Here is a 21,058-nt window from a genome sequence, read left to right as displayed (position 1 = left end):
AGAGGGGGGGGGAGACAGAGAGAGAGAGAGAGAGAGAGGGGGGGAGACAGAGAGAGAGAGAGAGAGAGAGAGGGGGGGAGACAGAGAGAGAGAGAGAGGGCAAGATGAAAAGGAGTGATATTTATGGCCAGAGCTTTTTTTTCAAAGGTTGTTCCATTTACAATTTTTCCATGTTTGGAGGCAGAACACGCATGTCACGCTCGCACCCCCCCCCCCTACCCTAAGAAAAGCAGAAGCTGATTTCACTTTAATGAAAGCCGTTCGCTCTGGAATTCTCCTCTCTACCATTTTTGTTGTGATTGAGGGCGACCCAGCGATGTTCTACTTCAAATATTGTCTTTCTGTTGAGTTGCTCTTTGTTTAGCTCCTACCCTGCTTACTCAAGGGTTTCTACTAGTCTGTTTGTGTCTCTGTGTGTGGATTTCAGGACAGTTACTACATGTTTTCATTTTTCTCTCCTGGCAACGCATGCTGAGAACGAGAGAGAGTCGGGGGGGAGAGGGGGAAGAGACAGAGAGAGAGAGATAGAGAGGATCTAAAAGCATCTCTCCCTCCACCATCAGGCGAGGATGACTAAGGCTCCATTAGAACAATTGGAGGAAACTAAGGAAGAGGGGAGCATTTAGAGGAATGAAAGTAACAAGAAAACACTGCTATCTAGCGATAACCAGCCCTTTCTTTCATTATCTAAATACAAAAAACCCCACCTTGGAAAAATCACTGGCTTCATTCGAAAACCAAAAAAGAAGGGTGAGAGAGAGAGAGAGTTAGAAAGGGAAACATTTAACATTTTCCTAAGTGAGGGGAAAAGCGGCATTGTTTGGAACGAATGCTTACTCCCTGGGATCCAGTCCTTAGACAACTGTGTGTCTGCAGGAGACATCTGTGAAGACTGACCCTGTGACCCCGGAAAGAATGCTCTTAAAGGTGGGGAGGGGATCACTGCCTTTACCACTGCACCATGGCCTACAGGACAGCCCCAGCAGCAGCACAACAACAACAACAACCACAACAAAACAACAGAAAACCTAAATAAATCAAACCCCCCCAAAAAAGGATGGAATGAAAAAAAGTAGGTCCAGGCCAAGGCAGCAAGCAGAGAGAGAGAGAGAGAGAGAGAGAGGAGGGGGGGGGGTGAGAGGTGGAGAGAACAGAGGAGGACTTGGTGTGGATTCTGCCCCACAGGCCTGGCTGTCTCTTACTCCTCTTGGCCCCCATGAGATCGTTTTCATCCTTTACGAGTCAAAAAAGAAGCCCGCTCGAAAATGAAAGGTTACGCAAGCCACAGCCCGGGCCCTCAGAGTGCGGAGAGAGGAGAGGGATCCCCGCTGCAAGGGCCCTGCTGCTATTCAAAGCACCTGCCATTGTGTGGGCGCCCCATCCAAGCCCATTGTTGTGCAGAAATTAGTCGTGCTCCCTTCGGCTCCAAGAGGCATGCGGCAGGACCCTCTCGTTTTTCAGGGTTCAGATACGTGGTCGGATAGATGCGTGGCCCCCGACTACCATCACCACTAGGCTGTGGCCCTTTGCCCTCTCTCCCGACAACTCCGTTTCTCTCTCCCTTTCTTTTTTTTCTCTCTGCCCTCTGTTGTTCACGGTGTAAGAAGTCTCTTCAGGCCCAACATTCTCATGTATATCCAGTTGTCTCTCTTCCTCCCACTCTCCCGTCTCCCTGACTCCAGTGGCATGTATGCTTATTGTTTCAGCAGAACACCGCTCATTATACCCACGGTTAGATTTTTAAGGGCCTCTCTCTTTGATTTCAGCCTCCCGGGGAGTGCGTTGTGGGTCTGAAACCTGCTGTCGGGGCTCGCCAGTCAGCCAGCAAGTGTCTCAGAGAGGGCTTGGGGGTACCACTGGTGGGCCAGGTGCCCTCCATACTGGTCCTAGTGCTAGTGCAGCAGGGGAAAATTGAAAAGTCAATAATGAAGGAAAGAAAGAGAGAAGAAGAAGAAAGGGGTGAAACAAAAGGACCCCGGGAGCTTCAAAAAGCCGAGAGGCATAGAACACTGCTAATTAATAGCATCAGAGGAAGGGATTGTTTTTTCTTTTTCTGTTGGAACTTTAATGCTGCATATTAGCTTGCAAGGCAAGATGATTAAGAGCTCACATAGTGAGTCAGAGCTATTACACTGCTAGCACAAACCACTTTAGGCTAGTTACTGTTGTTACTGTTATTGTACTAGCAAGATTTGGTTTTAGCAGGGAGCAATGTTGGAGCAATGTTGCCAGAACATCGGAGATCTCTGCCTACCGATATCACTGTCCCAATATGAAGGACCACCCTAAAGACAATTCCCAGCTGGGCGAATTAGTGACATCTCGATTGGGGCCAGATCAAGTCAAACCAACACTGGTCAGATGTGGCCCAGAATATCACCTGATTTCAACCAACCTAAATTCTGCCCACTAAGACGGATGTCCCTGGATGAATGAGAGAGAGTCCGATCGAGACCAGATCAACTTAAGTTGATATAACTAGTCATAACTAGTCAGATCTGGCCCAGAATGAGCTATATTATTGGTGAAGAGTCCTGGAGTCCTGAAAGATCATCCCCATATGGGCTGTGATCTGGCCTAGTCCTGAACGTCACCAGAGGACGTCATCATGACGTCATTTGGCTTGCTGGGTTGTCTTGGTTCTCAATTGTTTCCACACTGAATTTGGATGTCACCAGAGATATCGGTAGTCCCAGATCTCTGATCGTCTGGCAACACATGACTGTATTATGTAATATAAGTAATTATATTATTGTCAGTAGGCTTCGCATGTGTGCATTCAAATGCATCTCACCGTGTTTTTCACCTGCAAGCTTTGTCCCACAGAACACAAGTATGTGTCTGTGTGGGAATTCTTCCGCCCCTCCTTCAGCTAATCAAAATGAAAAGTCGAGGAATGTGATGGAATACCTATTTGGGTAGGTCAGCGAGGCAAGAGTGGCAGCAATTTGAACCCAGGGCCTTCGCAATTCGTATTTTTTTCACAGCAGTAATAGCCTTCTCACCCACTATTCCTGCCATAGCAATTTCCACTGCCAACAGCTGTCAAGAACCTAAAATCAAAATTAGCGCCATGGAATTGGGCCTTAATGAAATGACCCGCCTTAAGGAGCAGGCAGGACAGTCAATACAGGGAGCTCGTCAAAACCCTCTCTGCATGCTGCGGTCCCATTAACGAAAGGAAATAGTCTCCAATAAATGTATTAAGCACGGCTTCCACCTTCTAATTATTTCCCCCCCCCTTTCCATTAATTCATTCATTCACTCTTTCATTAATTCTTTATATTGAAAAGGCCACTTTGATGGTGTCCTGCATTCTTTATTGCCCCCCCCCCCCCCCCCCACACACACACACACACACAGAGTAAGAAACTATTTTCTTACTGTAGAATCCTAGCGTTCATAAAGTGCTGGACTCTGGTCTTTCCCCCAACCTCTGCCTTCTATAGGCTGCAGATGAATGTGTGCCAAGGCCCAGTGGAAGACAGTGGATCCAGGCTGGATATTGACTTGTAAAGGAGCCGGTATAGGTGAAGAGGTCTTGACAAGACAAGAGAGGCTCCCCTCTCTTGTAAAGCTGTATCTGATTTCTCTGCTAGTTGGCTCCCCCGAGAGAGAGAGACCCACTCCACCCTCTGCCGATCAGACTCATGCTCACTGTTGTATGGAAAACGGCGCGATAGAAAGAATGAAAGAGTAGTTTTGTGAAAGAAGACGCTCTCCTTTTTCTAGTATACCACACTTCTAGGGTGAGAGTGAGAGCATGAGAGAGAGAGAGTGTTTGAGAGAGGTGGGGGAGAGAGAGAGAGAGTGTAGATTGGTAGATACAATGTGAACAAGTGTATGTCTGTGTGCATGTGTGTGTCAGTGTGCCAGAGTAAGCTCGACAAGCTGTTGTTACGTGTATGAATGTTTTTGGTGAATAGTGTAATGATAGGCATCCTCTTCAACGTAGGGGTCTTGTGCATTTGTCAAATATAATAATCTGGTATGTTGTAACAGGAGGTGAATAAGCAAACAATCCAGTAAGCGAGCAGCTCACTCTAAAGCATGCTGAAAGACATAGGTAGAAGAGGTAAGAAACAGAGTGACAGAGAGAAATAGGAAAGAAATAAATAGAGAGAGGGGGGGGGGGGGGGCAGGTGGAATGAGGGAAGTTTTCATTGACTCTCCAGAGCAGGCCGAGTCAAAGCCCAGGGGGGGATTCCTCTCAGTTTGAACTTTATCAGGGGCTACGCTTAATCAATACGTTATCGGAAAAAGAATTAATTACTAAAGCAGAATAAAACAGCTGCATTTTAAACCGAGGATTCATCAATTCTGTAATCTCTCGGTTACAGCCCAGGTGCCAGGAGGATCATTCTGACTTCATGTAATGAGGAACTGTGGGAGTTTACCCCGGCACCTCCGCCCATGCACACCCCCCTCCTTCACCACCTCCCCTCTTCCTTACTCCTCACCCGCCCTCCCCAGCACCTCGCTGGTGCCTCCCCCCCTCTTCAGTCTTAACCCATTCTGACCGGGCACCCATTTTGGTGTTAGCATCATGTTATGCTTTAGCTATTGAAAAATAGCAGGTCTACAAGCTCATATCGCGCCACCGAGTGGCGCGATATGAGCTTGTAGGTCTGCTATTTTTGAAAGATTCGAAGAACGACTGACATTTTTAGAATCTGATCTCAGGTCAGAATGGGTTAATCAGACCAGTGTGTGTCCAGTGGAAAACCTCGTATGAATCTGATCTCAGGTCAGAATGGGTTAAAACCACACATTCTCATCTCCACCACCTCTGGTCCAACTGGTGAGAGGAATTCGCAATTGCTTTCCTCCTCAGCTGTTTATCATCCACCTATTCCGCTCTCCCCCTCTCTCTCTCTCTCTCCCCCTCTCTCTCTCTCTCTCTCTCTCTCTCTCTCTCTCTCTCTCTCTCTCTCTCTCTCTCTCATACTGCCTTTTCCCCTTAGCCTCGCCCCCCATCCATCCTTCATGGCCTCTCTAAGCCCCCCTTCCCTACTCCGTCCCTAAAAACCCCATCATCCCAGCACATTCCCTTCCCACCAAATTCCTGTCTTCGCGGGGATGGGACAGAGGGGTATTAAAGTGGAAATCTCCAGTGTGAAAGTCAGCTATAGAACGGGACGTTCCTGCTGTTGGAGCCATCAAGCCGGACATTCCTCCACCCAGGCGGGGACAGTATTGGTATTGGGAGAGTGCAGAGGGTCCATCCATGCAGTGTTGGATGGAGGTGAGGGTAGGGGTGGGGGTTTGTTGAAGCTCACCCACTTACAAACACTAATTTCCGGCATCTATTTTGGCCATGCATGTCATTATATTATATTTGAAAAACTATTAAAAGATAGCTAAAACAGTGTAGGTACCCTCACAAAAAACATGCAGTAATCCTGGTCTCTAAACTGCCTCCCCCTGGCCAGCCGGGGCGCCTGATGGAGAGGAAAGGAACTGGTTGTAATAACGTGTTCCTTCCACGCGCTACGTCCAACCGGGGAAACTCTCCTGTCAGGTGAAAAGAAGCGGCTTGGACTCCTCATGCATTGAAAGAAGCATGAGGTCAGTCCGTTTCTCTCACCAGGTTGTCAGAGGGAGCCAGGATTACATTAGATAATTGACCCTGGGTGAAAAATGGGTTACAAAATCGTGGCATAAAAAATGATAAAAAAAAGCTCACAACACGCCTTGCATCGCAACACGTTGTGATGTCATGCATCTGCTATTTCCACTGTTCATCTTACTACGAAATATATAAGTGGTTAAGATAGAAGGGCATCATGTCAGCATACCCTAAAAGTGCGTTTAGACTTTAAATATTCACCTTGGTTTGTCCCGTTTGTGCTGCGCCAGGTCGCGGCGCTAGCGCGACTTCTCGTCTTTGCATTGACTTTGTATGTAATCGCGCCGCTCCAACCATCCAAGTCTGAACGCACCTTAACAAGGCCCACTGTCATCCGCTATAGCTGCATCCGACCCCTTGCAACTCGCGACCCCAGACCAGTGCCTGTAAAACGGACAACCTTGACCCCCCCCCCCCTCTATAATAAGGGATTTCAAGGCGGGTTGAGAAAGGGTTATGGGTGATGAATTGGGTTTTTAGTGAGCTCATTAGGAAGCCAAACAGAGTTTAGACTGGCGGAGCAGGGCAACGGCGCAGTAATCAGTTCTGCTCGCTTTGTTCCCTGCCTCCAGGACATTTGTGTGAGAAAAAAAAAAGAAAAAACAGAGAGAGAGAGAGAGAGGGAGAGAGAGAGAGAAAGAAAACTTCATGGCAGTTGGCTGATGAGAGGGCTGCTGAGCAGAGGCTACAATCTGATGGTTGACTTGTTGATTTATAAACCTTTTAATTCATTTGCTCATTTTGCCTTGTCTGCAAAACCCGCATCTCCGTAAATCCCCACTTTGATGCCAGTGTCCGTCGGGTGTGGCAAACAGGCATGTCTGTAACCCAAAGGTATCCCCGCTCTCTCCACACAACCTCAATGGCTTTGTTTGTTTGACTCTGCAGAGTAATTGAGGGTAGAGAATCACTGCCGATGCACTTATTATGCACTGCCTTTAACGGCGTAAGCTGCTCTGAATCACAGCACTGGCAAACTCAGCTAAAACGGGGAGCCTCGCGTTGCATTGCAGATGTACGGCTCTTCCTGTGTGTGAGGACTTTGATATGGTTTTCTGGAAGGGATTAATGAAGCCATACGCCCCCCTAGCAGACAGATCCACATGATGCCCCCACCTTTCTCTCCTGCTCTTTGTTCCCTTTTTATCTTTCGCCTCACTTTATTCTCTCCTCGCGCAACCTTGCCGCTCCAAAGACAAGCAACGGAACACCCCAGTGTTTTCCTAAGAGTCAAAATGGAAGCAGTTTGCTCGGCTAATGTTCAACATTCCGATCCGGCACGACTTCAGTTCTGCTTTTTGGGGAATACCTTTTCTTGAACATCTAACATTTAACATCAGAATCTGACCCTAAAAAAAGATCTGCCTCTGGCTCAGAGTATTTTGTTTTGCTATGGCAACAAAGTTCAAGTGTGGAGCGTGGAGCTAACTGCTATAAGGCAAAGAATAGATTTTGCCATTTATTGGTAGAACGTGGACAGGTGCACTGGCACACTTCTACATCTTCCTTTGAAGATATCAAGGGATGAAGCAAGATTACCTACGGGACCAATTAGCCCAAATTGATTAGGATTGAGGGAGGAGTGTTGGTCGGTTCTGTGGCGTGAGTGCGTGTGTGTGTGTGTGTGTGTGTGTGTGTGTGTGTGTGTGTGTTTGGGGTGGAGGGGGTTTGTGGAGTTGTCAAGGAGGCAGCGAGTGTGAAATGTCTGGTGGAGACCCGAAGTCCTTCATTAGCTGCTGATCCTTGTCTGCCGAGCGAAGGGCAGTCATGGGCATCACAGCTCCCTTTTAGTCCCTCCCCACACCACACACACACACACACACACACACACACACCAAAAAAGAGCAGGGTGAAGGGGGTCTGCCCCATCCCCTGCAATTTAGCCCTTGCCATTCTTGCGAGCTTCCTTTCTTTCATACATCTCTATTCCAACTACTTTGTTCTGATCTATCCTGTGTAGACCTTGCCTCTCTTCGAAGTAGTGACTCATTTAGATGGCATGCCCTTCCCTCAGCTTACAGTACAGTGCCCTGAGGTGCTGTCACTATAGCTGCAGCCATTTGCAGAAATCATTGGCACAGAGTGATTAATCGACTAATGAAAAAGTAGAGGAGATCGAGGAGCCATGGGAGAGAGAGCAGGGGGGGAAATAATCAAGGGTTCATGATCACAGAACAGAGGGACCGAAATGACAGAACACCAGTCATTTTGGGCCTCCTCCAAGGGCCTATTTATGACGTAATGAGATAATTGTTGTTACAGGTAGTAGGTTAATTACACCAGTAATTACCCCAGCCCAGAGCCTTGGTAATCTGCATGCTGGCTAGCCAACATCCCACACCCCAATTTATTGGCAGATGCTAATGCATAAAGAGTAAAGATACCCAGAGAACTTAGGTCAAAACTAAAATGTCAATATACCCAGTCCGGCTGTAATGAAAAATAAAAACAATGTTTTAGCTCTGTCCTCCTTTGGCGCCTCCCCTCCAATCCCACCCCCTTTCAACTCCCCCATCTCCCAGGCCAGCCCCCCTAAGATTGGTTGGGATGTGGACTGCAGGGTCAGTGCTGGGCCTTTGAGAGGAGAGAGGCCTTTCTATCGCTAGAGAGATGATAGTTATCTCCGGCATTCCTGGGATGACAGAGAGATATCTGCCTGATGGCAGGGTTAGGGGGCTGAGAGTGAGGCTGGTAAGGACGGGGGAGAGGGGAGGAGGTAGAGGAGTTGTCGAACAAATACCGACCCCCCCCCCCCCTCCCACACACACACACACACACTCCACATCCCTTCCTCTCATTCCCTTCCTGCCTGCCTATCTTGCTGCCTGACTGCGTCGCTTCCTCACACGCAGAAGAGGACCGAAGGGAGGAAAGGACGAAAAAGAAAAAGCCATCTAATTAGAAGCTCTTATTCCACTTCATTTAAGGGAACACTTAATGATGTGTTTTTCGGTGGAAGACAACTACGCATTACGCCTCATGCAAAAGGAGCCACTCAGTCAGCCATAACACCCAGGATACAGATGCAGCTGTGTTGAGATGGAGTTGATTTGCCCCCCCCCCCCCCCCCCCCCAACACACCCCCCCCCCCTCCCTGTTCCTCCGGGGTGGGGGTCAAAGCTAGCACTGGACGAGGGGACGGACGGAGTGAGTGAAAGCTTGTTCGTTCGTCCACCAAACCCTTCTGTGGTGAAGAGGTGGCGTTGTTGGAAGGGGGGGGTGGTGGTTAAAGAGGTGGAGGCAGTGGGCAGTGACACCTGAGTTTGGCAGGGAGACCTGCTGAGGGAGGGAGGGAGCCGTTGTGCTGTAATTGCTCCGACAGGTTTTAGGGTTGTTAATGACTCGGGCCGTAGCACTCCCAATTTGTCAGCGTGCTTTTGGTGTTTACTAAGCTGTTGTTTTATGGTCCAGTGGCAATGGGATGGGGGTGGTGTGTGTGTGTGTGTGTGTGTGTGTGTGTGTGTGTGAAGGGGGGGGGGGGGGGTGGCGGGGTGGGTGGGGTGGGGGGGTGCGGCTGCCGCTTGTTTAAGCACAGATCAGGAAATAATCAGCGTAAAACACTGGCCGCGGTAGCCGCCCGGGCCACACTAAAGCGGTTCCGCTTGAGGAACGCCTTGTGTACTGTATGGATGTGGGTGAGAGTCTAGACGAGGCCATGCGGTCGGCCGTGTGTCATTAATAAGGTCACACAAAGACACAGACACACTGATGGGGGACGGCCTGTGTCATCGTCAACAGTTCATTCACCAAGCTATTGTGCTGAAGTGTTGTATTTTCTCATCAGCAGGGATTACATTATATTGCATTGTACTTGTTCGCGTGCATGCGTGCGTGCGCATGTGTGTGTGTGTGTGTGTGTGTGTCCGTGCGTGTGTGTGTGCGTGCGTGTGTGTGTGTGTGTGTGTGTGTCTGTGTTTGAGGGCTTACCATATTGCTAGCATGTGGTTTGGACTGGAAGACCTGTAATCCCCAGTAGGCATAGAGCAACAGAGGGCCAGCCATTCCACTGCCTGCTAGTGTGAATAGACTAGAGCCTCTGCATGTGCATGTGTGCACATGTGCGCGTGTGTGTGTGTGTGTGTGTGTGTGTGTGTGTGTGTGTGTGTGTGTGTGTGTGTGTGTGTGTGTGTGTGTGTGTGTGTGTGTGTGTGTGTGTGTGCGTGCGTGCGTGCGTGTGTGTGTGTGTGTGTGCGTGTGCATCAGTGGGAGCATGTGGTCCCAGCGCCGGCAGAGACCTGCAGCATAAATCCTGAGTAAATAAAAGGGAGAACGGGAGGACAACAAAAGAAGAGCCCCCACTGCTCGCCTCGTTCGCAGCCATTTGGGGGACTGAATGTGCTAAACGCCGCTTATGCCGGCTGAAAAGTTGAGGAGAAAGAGAAGGAAAAGAGAGGTTCTAAATCCCAAGCCCCCACCCGCCCACCCCTCCGACCGCCCCTAACCCATCTTTTCTCTCCATTCTCTGTGGGCTGAGCCAGTGGGGCTAGAGGTGGCGTTATAGGAGGGTGTTGGTGGAGGGGTGGTGGGGTGGGGGGGGTCCAGGACGCTGTGGAGAGCCAAGGGTGGAGAGCGCCTGCTGTCACAAACTTCTTAGACTTTGCCCCTGTCCCCCCCACCCCAATGTACCTCTCTCTCTCTCACTCCCTCTATCTGTAACGATCTTCATTTCTCTCTCGCTCTCCCTCCCTTCGTTGTGTGGGTGAGTCTGGGTGAACATGCCTGACTGGTTTAGGCTGACAGGGGGGCGTGGGGGGTCTCTTGTAATTAGTCACTTTAACCACAGTCTCTGTAAGCCACTGCCTCCACACTCTCGCTTCATTACCCTGAAACAAACGCCGGGGCCTCCCGGTGCAAATCCAGCACTCGGCCTTCGAATATTACACACACACAAGTACGCACGCACGCACGCACACACACACACACACACACACACACACACACACTGTCTGTACAAGTATGGGCGACCAATAAGTGTGTCGTGTGCAGGCCATGAGTGGCCTTGAGTGTGTGTTTCTCAACTATTGACAAGTTATTACTCATTCATGTGTAGGTATATTGCAATTGTAGAGTGGTGGTGAGGCGGAATGTGCGTGCGTACGTGCGTGCTGGTGGAGCAGGATTCTTGGCGTACCGATAGAGTCACACCATGTGTTACACACATAAGTCATAGGGCACATAATGGTCCAAGCTCGTGCTTGTACCTTCAGCAGTGAAGTGCGTTCTCCAGAGTCATTAGGGCTCGCCTCAGGTCCTCCGTGCTCTCTACAGAGAGTCTACAGAGACAGTCTGCATTGAGAGATGTGCTGAAGCCTACGATAGCAAAACCTGTGTGCACAGAATCTGTTTTAAGGGACGCACAAGTGACCCTGAATGAGCCGGTGTTATTTATGCTAGCATTAGCCACGAGCGTGGTTGCAGTGTGTTTACAGTCCTATCCCAGCCCGTTAATGAGCTCAGCCCAGAGAGCAATTTACTCGCAGGGAGAAATATCTGGATGCATTTTTAATAACCGACCCAATGGTGATGAGAGGAGGGGAATGTACGTGTGTGTGCGCAATGTTCTCTCGCACTGGGCTCTTGTTTGTTTGCGAGGTAGAACGTTCACTTGATTTCTCTCATCGTATCCGGTCACCCCACCCCCCGGCCGCCCCCAACCCCCCTTCACCCAATCATGCCTTCTCCCAATTTCTGTGCGTATGAAAACAAGCACATACTACATTCGTTGTGAACACTTTAAGTCAAGCTAGAGAGAGAACATGAGCGGATGATGGGGGGGAGAGAGAGAGAGAGAGAGAGAGAGAGAGAGAGAGAAGGAATGGGAATGAAGAAAGGAAGAGAGAGAGAGAGGGGGAGAGAGTGGGAGAAGGTGGGGAGGGCTATCTTTCGTTTTTTTCTGTCTCCAAGGGCGCTGCTTTTCCAAAAGTGCCTGGGGCTACACTCCAGCACCTCGGTTCCCCTAGGCCCTTCGCCTGCCTCCTAATAGCCACCCCCACCCCCCATCTGTGTCACATGGGCAGATGATGGGACGTTTCCCCCATTGCTCTGCCCTGCACTTTTTCCCCCCTTCCCCATTTTTTTCAGACTGCACATCCACACAGGTTAGAATGGCAGAGTTGCCAGGGAACAGTCAGAAGCCATTAGCGTTTGGGACAATTTGCCCTGAAGCGTTCCTTCTCTGGCTCATAAGAAAAGGAGGTGGTGGTGGTGGTGAGGGGAGGGGGGTGGATGCAAAGCACCAGCTCTCCTTTAGATGTAATGAGGTTGTGCAAGTTGGGCCTTCTTTCTTTGCGTGTCTTTCATTCTTTCCTTGCTTGTCTTTTTTCTCTATCTCCCTTCCTTCCTTTGTCTTCTTTCTTTCATTTTTTCTTCCACCTTCACCTCGTTTCACCCAGAATCATAATTTCTTTGATTATTTCCACCTCTTTGGTTTGCTTTCAGTTTCTGTCTATTTGCGATGTGCACTTATGTGTACATATAGTCCGGGAGAGCAACTCTCACTGTAGCCTACACAAGATCCGTGTTTGCGTGCAGCTCGGCTGCTCTGTGTGCACACATGTACATTCTATGTGTCCATGTGTGTGTGAGAGTGTGGTAGTGTGGGGAGAGAGGGGGGGTAGAGAGAGAAAGAGAGGGAGAGGAGCTGAAAGCCTTGGAGTCTGGTTTCACCCTTGCGGGCTAGGGCAGGAGGCAGCGAGCATGCTGGGTAATGAAGTGACAGGTCAGTCTGTAAATACGCATGGGTCGCTCCGGCCCTGGCCAGGGGGAGGCTATCGCATTGCAGTGAAAATGGAAACGTCAATAAAATTAATCTGCCAGCCTTTTGGCCACTGTGTGGTTCCACTGGATGAGCTTGACTGCTCACAGCATGAGAGGGATTTGGAGACTATAGCTTGAAAATCAACACAAAACCTAGTGGTGCACAAACAAACAACCAAAGTGTGTATCAACATTATTCAAAAGCAGTGCTTGAAGGAAGGGGCTGTGGGGTGGCGGGGGTTAATAAGTCACAGCTCGACTAGTGGTGTTGTTATTGAAGTTCAGAAGCAAACTGGGGGAGTTAAGAGCTAGCCTGTCTTCCGTCTGGGTCGCATTTCGCAGGAAGCCCCTCATGGTCAGGGAAGGGCTACAGGCGGACCCAAGTTTATTGTTTTAAGCTTTCCTGAACAAGGATTCGTACTTAGCCTGGGATTTATGGCATTTGCTGCTAATGAATGCCCATTCTACAATTACAACACCCCCTACTCCATGCCCCCCCAATCCCATATGTCCTTCAGAGGGGCTGTTGCTTCTTTTACTTCACGCAGAGGAGCGCAAAGTCTGCACTTCTCTGTTTTCCTCTTTCGTGTGGCTCCACACTAATGATGTGGAAGGAAAACACAGCACACAGACAGACAGAAAAGAAAGGGAGAGAGGGAGAGGGGAGAGAGAGAGAGAGAAAGAGAAAAACAAGGGGAGGGGCCGTGGAGAGAGTAGTTAGAAGTGGAGGCCTCCACTGTCCTTGTATTCTTCATTTATTTTGCATTTGATTACACCGCCAGTCGGATCCCTTTTCTTTCCCCCCTTTTTAATGTTATTAGTTCAAATATTTATGCGAGATTAGGGCTCGTATAGGTGCTCATGATTGATGTCTCCCCAAAAACAGGAAGACACGCGAGTCAGAATTTTGAGGATGTCGGGGTCCTTCCTCTGTCTCTGTGTAGGAGTTTTTCAGATACATAATTTAGATGCCCTCAAGGAAGGCTTTCAAGGCATTTGTGCCCGGGGGGCAAGAAAAAAATAACTATGACTGTTAAAAGTAAATCATTTTTGCTAATGCACAATTAATGCCAGCATAGAGGAGAAGACTAGAGAGGAAGAGAGAGGGGAGGAGGACAAAGGGTGAGGGATGAGGATGGAAACTTTAGTTTAAAGAAAGAGAGGCTGCCTCGTTTTGCGCATGTCTTCCCCCTGAAATCAAACGCTGACGGACATTAATGCAGACGAAGCCGCCGCTGCCCTGTCATGCTAATCTCGTAGCAGAAGGGGGAGGGGTTGGCTGTGAAGGGAGGGGAGAGGAGACGAGTTGGGGGGGGGGGGGGGGGGGGGATATTTTTACGTGCATCGGATTGCAACAATGATCATCCCCAACTCACATCCCTACTTCAACAAACATACACTGAAATATCCTCAGCGTTAAGTCTGAGACTACAAATGTACCCATATTATTTGGCTATATTTGTACACAGTTTCAAATGGATAAAACAACACGATTTCTGTGTATACTTCTCAAATGCTGCAATGCATGACCCCAATTCCTGTATTTACAACTTCAGTCGTGTGTGTGTGTGTGTGTGTGTGTGTGTGTGTGTGTGTGTGTGTGTGTGTGTGTGTGTGTGTGTGTGTGTGTGTGTGTGTGTGTGCGTGTGTGTGTGTGTGTTTGCGTGCGTGCGTGCATGCATGTTTGTGTGTACGTGCGCATGACTGTGTCGTGAATATTATGCTACATGTCCCCTTCGGCTGTCTTCAAAAAAAGAAAAAGAAAAAAGAAAGGATGAAGAAATGAGCACATTACATTATGTCAACCATGCAAATTTAATTGAATTAATGACATGAGTCCAACCCAATACTGTACTTGAAGTCTCTTTGTCCTTCCTGCCTTCCCCTTTTCTTCCTCCCCTCCTACTGTAAAAGTGGAATGAGGAACCTAGTGTTTCAGCGTCCAACCATAACATTACAGTCATTAACCCCCATTCCCCTCTCCCGTGCTCTGGGGTATAGAACAACTCAGCTAGGCCTCTGTGTAAACCCCTCTCCCTCTGTACGGGCCTTTGTCTAAGGCCCTCTAAATCCCCCTACCTCCATAAACTTCACCACACTACCTTGGCTCTGCTCTATCAGAGTACTCTAGGCCCGCTACCTTTCAGTGTGGTGCTTTTGAATTCTAGTTCACGGAGCTTATCTACCTGTGTATCCATCTTTCATTGGGTTCGGCGCTGGCTTTGTGTGCATTGGTTGTGCTTTATCGTGTGTTGACTGTATGTATGTATGTATGTATGTATGTATGTATGTATTTGGTTGAAATGGGTAGGGTTTAAAAAAAGGCAAGAGCTTGCTCTGGTGCACTGGCCTAAAAGTGGGTCCTTAAAAACTGCTAAAACTTCTGAAATGTGTGTATGTAGATATGTATGTATGTATGTATGTATGTGTGTAGTATTTAAAAGGGGGGCTTTTTTGTAAAAATCTGTGCTCCATGAGTTTCCGCTGTCCACTGGTCCGTGTATCGTGTGTGTATGTATGTATGTATGCATGCATGTATGTATGTTGTATACGTATCTATAGTACCCTATTGGCCTGAATATAAAATTATGGGTTTTTTCCTTTTTTTCAATGGAAATATCCTATAAAACGGGGCCGTATTATAATCGGAGACTAAACTAGTTGACATTCAATCAATCAGTAATCAGAGTCGTCTTATATTTGGGACAATGCGGTGTGTGTATGTATGTATGTGTGTAGTGTAACAAGTGTATACATGTCTGGACATACAAAAGTAGACCAATTCCATTCCATTATGTACATTTATAACGTCGCAAAACAGAACTACCTTTGGCTATGAAATCCTGAATTGTTATAAATGCCATGTGAAGTAAAAGTGAAACTCATGAAGTACGTTGGGTCATAGTTGACAATCTATTCATGCAAGACATTTTCTATGGGAAATCTAAGTTTCACCAACATTGTTCTGGTGAAAAATGTTTGTTGTTATTGGTGAAGTATAAATATGGTTATTTCCATCTGGCTAAACTGAGGTGTAGAGTAGACCATCACCACACACCACCAGCCTGTACAAAAATGCTTCGCCACTGAACATCGCCTTATGATTCCTGCGATTCCGTTCATATTATGCAATTTACATTCTAGAGCCACAGACTGGACTGGGAGGCCACAAAGTTATGTCACAATGCATCTTTGTTTTTGTGGTGGAAAGTACATTTACTTAAGTACTGTACTTTTTAGGTTTTTGTACTTCTACTTCTATTCCGGGATTTTACTTGTAACGGATAATTTCTGTAGGGCAGCATTGATACTTTTGAGTACCTTTTCCACCACTTGTTGTGAGTGTTTGGTGTGCGACGCTGGCTGTTATTTGACCCCGGCTTTGGTTTCTGTCCAGGAGATGGCTTAGACAACAGCGTGGCATCGCCAGGCACGGGAGACGACGATGACCCAGACAAAGATAAGAAGAGGCAGAAAAAGCGCGGCATCTTCCCCAAGGTGGCCACCAACATCATGAGGGCGTGGCTATTCCAGCATCTCACGGTAAGCACCGCAACAGTGTGTTGCAGGAGCGTCATAGGATAAGACTTAAGAAACTCTACATGGCTCGAGTCCACCCCAAATATTAAAAAGGAAATATACTGACACACGCACGCACGCATGTGCACACGCGCACACACACACACACACACACACACACACACACACACACACACACACACACACACTTGTGCGCGCTGTGTGTGTGCACCTGTCAAATAGTCATCAGTGAGTGGGTGAGTGATGGCAGTGCTGTGATGCTCGCCTGTCAACCACCTGTCAGAGGGACACAGCTGACCAGGTCAACCTAATCAGTGCAGACAGTTTACTCTGCTCAGCACAGCTCTGCATGGGAAAAGAGGTGCGTCTGTCAAACACTCTATGACATCTAGCATCAATATGAGTTGCACTGTTTATTTGGCCTAGAAAGGAATGTTTTTGTGACGTAAGGGCAGTGTAAGGGTGATGTTTATTGAGGGATGATTATGTGTGAGTGAATGTTTGTGTGGGCTTGCGTGCAGGTTTGAGTTCAAGGCAAGGTTTTCCTTAGTGTCTCTGACACATGGCAGATAAAGAAAAACTGTATTTATTTGCGTAGCGTACCAACTTTAAAGTGATCGCATAGCTTGCGTCTATCTTTAATGTTGTAGAACTGCGGTCAACACATGTTGCCGGGTGCACGTGGCTTTCTGTGTTCTGCCTTGTCAATGATCATTTCCAAGATTTTCGCATGGATTCGACTTCACAAGTTTCCGCCTCATGTTCGGGGCTGAGAGCGTGCGTGCTAAGATTCTTTCCTCTCCCTCACCGAGAGGAGGTTGTTTGTTTGCCAAACAGCTCAGTCAGACAACATCTGACAATGGCTCAGTCACTTCACTAAGCACGGTGACGCTACAATGTCTGTGATGAAATATTCAAAAGGCCACATGAATTCAAACAAGGAATCAGGCTGCTCTCGTCTCTGTGTGTGTGCGTGCGTGCGTGCGTGCGTGTGTGTGTGTGTGCGTGCGCGTGTGTGTGTGTATGTACGTGCACCAATATCTGTCTTACAAAGCAGAGGGGGATGGGGGACATGTACACTCCACCCTCTCTAATGTCAGGACATTATCAGAACATTGGGCTGTATTGATTTTGCCGGGCAGGTCAGGTTTCAGAAGGAGGTGGCCAGGCCAGGACACACAAGCTGCTGTCTGAGCACGTGTCTGCCAGGCCTGTCCCAGGGAAGGAGGGGTGACACAGGGGGGAGGGGAGGGGTGGAGAGGTAGAGGTAGAGCGAGACAGAAAAAGAGAGAGTGTGTGCATTTGTATGTTTGTATGCCTGATTTATACTTTTTATATATTTTATATACTGTATTATAGATATTCTACTGTTATAGACGGATGTTAGGTTCTTTAGCTTGTATTTGATGTATTACCATGTGTTGTTGTTGCTTACTGTAAGTGGCTTTGGATTAAGAGCTTCTGCTAAATGCCTGAATTGTAATTGTAAATTGTATACTTAGTTGCGCGCTGCTTCAAAAATAATAGATGTGGAAGCTCCCAAGGCGTTGTAGTGTGACACATTGTGAGCTTGTATGTCGGCTATTTTCCATGAGCGACACGATGCACAACCAAGTACAAATCAGGCTTTAGCCTCGGGGATGATCCACTTTCTTAAGCGGGTCAGGTGCCCCAAGTGCAGCCCCCCACTCCATCGCAGTGGCTGCTCCCTGGCCCCCCGTACCCTGATTACCTAACCCCAAAGCCCAAGTAATGAGTGGCCAGCAAATACGGCCTAATTGCGAGGGCTGTAAATCCATTACATATTGGTCAGGGATAATCAGGAGTGCTTTAATCACTTTTATCTATTCAGAAGCAGTGAAGCTGCAACAGCAAAGCCCTGAGCCTTTGCAGGCCTTAGCAGCTCCACTGCGCTGGGCCGCACGCTTATTATCCTCATCATTATCAAAATGACTTCACAGCTGTTCACAGCTCCATCTCTCCCTGGCTGGAGATTTCTCTCACTCTCTCTCTCTTTCTCAATCTCTTGCCAAACCTTGCAAAACAGGCCCTCGTTCAGAGGTGGAGGGAGGCAGTCTTAGAGAGAAACTCTGTTCCCCTTTTTTCTCTCTTCTTTTTCAAAGAAAGATTATTTTTTTCCCCCCGTCTTCCTCTTCTTCTTTCTAGTTATTTTTTTCCCTCTACCCTGAGCTTGGATTAGACTGTGTGGTTTATGTGTAAAGAGGAGAAAAATAATGGGCAAGGAAAGGAGGAAACAGATGCCTCCTTTAAGTGACCCGACTTGGTTTACTCTCGTTGTACACCTAGTACCGGTATGAAAACACATCAACACACTTCTATCTTCTATGTTCATAGGAGCCTCGTGCTTCGCTGGGTGTTCATTAGGCATCTTTGCTGGTGACTCGAGGAATTCCTGTCCCTCACCCAACCCCTCGCACGCATGGCTATAGCTCTCTGCTGCTCCAAAGAGAGAGAGAGAGCGGTGACGCACACAGGGAGCTTTTGGAAGTGTTTTGTTTTAAAATTCAATTGAAAGGCTCGAAAAGAGAAAAATGTGAGTGTGTGCGTGGGTATGCCGTGCATGTGCCGTGCATGTGCGTGTGTGTGTGTGTGTGTGTGTGTGTGTGTGTGTGTGTGTGTGGAGTGGCGGATGCAATAAGTTGGGCACAGGGGAGATTTTAAATGGCGTTGGTTAATTCAGAAAAAACTAGAGCTCTTTATCACCTCTCCGGCTCGTAGATGTTCCCTCTAATCTTTGTCTCTTTTGTGAAAAGCCCTGGCCAGTCTTGTACAAGTAATAATCCCGTCCTCCTAACCTGCATTCATTTCTCTACTGAGGAAGACGACTAATTGAATTATCCCCCTTCAATTCTCTCTATCCAATACCCCCACCCAGGCATAGATGCACACTCTCTTTCCCTCTCCTACACACGCGCACACGCACGCACACACGTACGCACGGCCATTAGCCATTCTCCTTTATTTTAATTTGTTAAGCAATTTTGTATTTTCCATTGCTGGATGCATTTGTGCAAGGGTGAATTGGTGGGGACTTTGGCCCCTGAAAGGCCCTATAGTGGCATTCTACCCTTCATGCATTCATTAACTGAGGGGTGAGGAGTGAAAAGAGCGGCCTTGTATTTCTCTCAAACGGCGGGGGCCAGCATGGAGCTCCTCTTCCATGAACCACAGGGGTCTCTCTACATATGTTCTCAACATCCAGCCATTGTCACCTATTCTGAAAGGCTCAAAAGCTGGGGACCCCCCCGCCCCACTTTCACACACAGAAAAACAACACAGGCCAACAGTAGCGATTGTTGGCTTTTGGATTCAGTATAACAAAATCGCGCAACCCCCCCCCCCCCCCCCCTCTTCCCTCCCACCTCCCCTGGGCTCACCCTGACCTCACACTCTCCTGGGAGAAATAGCAGGATGGCTTTCTTCATAACAATCACGTATGGAAAATAGCCTCATCTCAATTGGCACTTGCCCTCGGCCCGATGATCCCCCGCGACCGACCCTGCCGGCCAACTTTCTGTCATCCTGGAGGACCGCACTGTCTTGTGAACTAAAAGGAGATCACATAATATGTAATGAATACACATTAAATCTACGAAGGCACTGCGATAAGCCTGGCTCCATTCATGTGGAGCCTATACCCACTTGCATCAGGGAGCATGCGGGTTTGCAACCTTAAATGCCCCAAATGTAATTGGCAAACGGCTGGACAGATCAGCTGGTGTTCGCTGGCAGAGCAGGGTCAGAGAGCATCTACCACCACCCACCCTCTTTCCATGCCCTCTGTCCCCGTCTATCCGCCCCACTCTCTCTCCCTCTCTCTCAATCTGTTCTGTGACTCGCCCTCCCTTTCCATGAGTTTCTGGATGTCTTCCAGTCACATTAGGGGAAGGGAAATCCCAGACTGTTGGTATAAGCTTTTCAATACTACAGGGAGATTATGTTATCAGAAAGGTAAACTTCTCTGTTAGGGGTAACATGTTCTACTGCACTTCAAAAGTGAGGGAGGCATAGAATGGAGAGGGACAGAGAGAGAGAGAGAGAGAGAGAGAGAGAGAGAGAGAGAGAGAGAGAGAGAGATAGAGAAAGAGAGAGAGGCGCACACGGATAGATAGACGGAGCATTAGATAAGAGTAGAAAAGAGGGTTGTGCTGGCTGAAAAAGATAGACAAGACAGAGACAGACAAAGAGATGGTGTGAGAGGTTTTCTTATTGTAGTTAAAAGGTGATGCCCTTTCATTGGCAAAGACAAACTCAGAGATCTCTCAATTAGCCTTTTGGCGCGCCCCCTCCTCCCCTGCTCTTCCTTCGCAGCCTCCCCCCCGCTAGCCCTCGCTTGGCCCTGTAAAGACAAGGGTCGGCCCTGCAATGAAAACAGGAAGCACTCAGATACAAAGATACCACTCCTGGCCCTGGCCTTGTCTTTTGACTAGTGTAAACCCTCAAACACCTATGAAAATAAATAGGGGGACCTCAGGAGCAAGCCAGCTCCAAAGAGAGTTTGTGCACGTGTGTGTGTGTGTGTGTGTGTGTGTGTGTGTGTGTGTGTGTGTGTGTGTGTGTGTGGGGGGGGGGGTCAGTCAGATCAGTAAGTAGGTAGCACTCTCAGGCATCAAGCATCTCAGGTTGTGTGCTGGGCCAGCCTTTGGCCTGGGTGTTTGGGGAAATGCTGTTAAGCTGCTAATCCAGGTGTATTGCTCCCCTGGGCTCCCTGAAAGGGAAGTGATATATCCCCCATCCATTTTGGAGGTCCTCGGACCTTGGAACCAAGCCTTATAACCGTTTCACTCTTTATTCTTTATACGTTTAGGTATTAGGATAAGCATGCCATTGCCATTTATGTTGAAGAGCATAACTGACCGTTGACCGTGGCTGTTGACTATTTTCAGTTAAGCCAGAGTGTAGGGAGTTACTCATGGGTAATGTGAACATCTCATTCAGCAGGGATAGGAATGCCCGTACGTTGCCCATTGAAAATCATTGCAAGTAGAGCTAAATTGGTTGCACAAACATCCCCGTCAATAGTAACACTTGGCAACGATACAGAATGGATGCCGCAGTGGCCATATGAACCCTGTTAATTCAGGGGTTAATGACAGAGACACCACACGTCAC

At 48.2% G+C, this 21,058-nt stretch overlaps 1 protein-coding gene across 6 annotated transcripts in view; it reads left to right on the top strand.

The window, feature by feature from the left end:
- The window catches only part of meis2a (Meis homeobox 2a), a 101,001-nt gene that overhangs the window by 25,748 nt on the left and 54,195 nt on the right, over positions 1–21,058 (top strand). For 5 of the 6 annotated variants that reach the window (XM_080783511.1, XM_080783508.1, XM_080783509.1 and 2 more), the window contains one exon: positions 15,783–15,928. In XM_080783511.1, coding sequence (XP_080639637.1) covers positions 15,783–15,928 — 146 coding nt within the window. The remainder of the gene's footprint in view (positions 1–15,782; positions 15,929–21,058) is intronic. The other variant, XM_080783510.1, reaches the window with a different exon arrangement.

This window comes from Protomyctophum bolini (assembly GCF_963924005.1).
Source record: "Protomyctophum bolini genome assembly, chromosome: 15".
NCBI classification, from domain to species: Eukaryota; Metazoa; Chordata; class Actinopteri; order Myctophiformes; family Myctophidae; genus Protomyctophum; species Protomyctophum bolini.
This window is presented reverse-complemented; position numbering and strand designations above follow the sequence as displayed.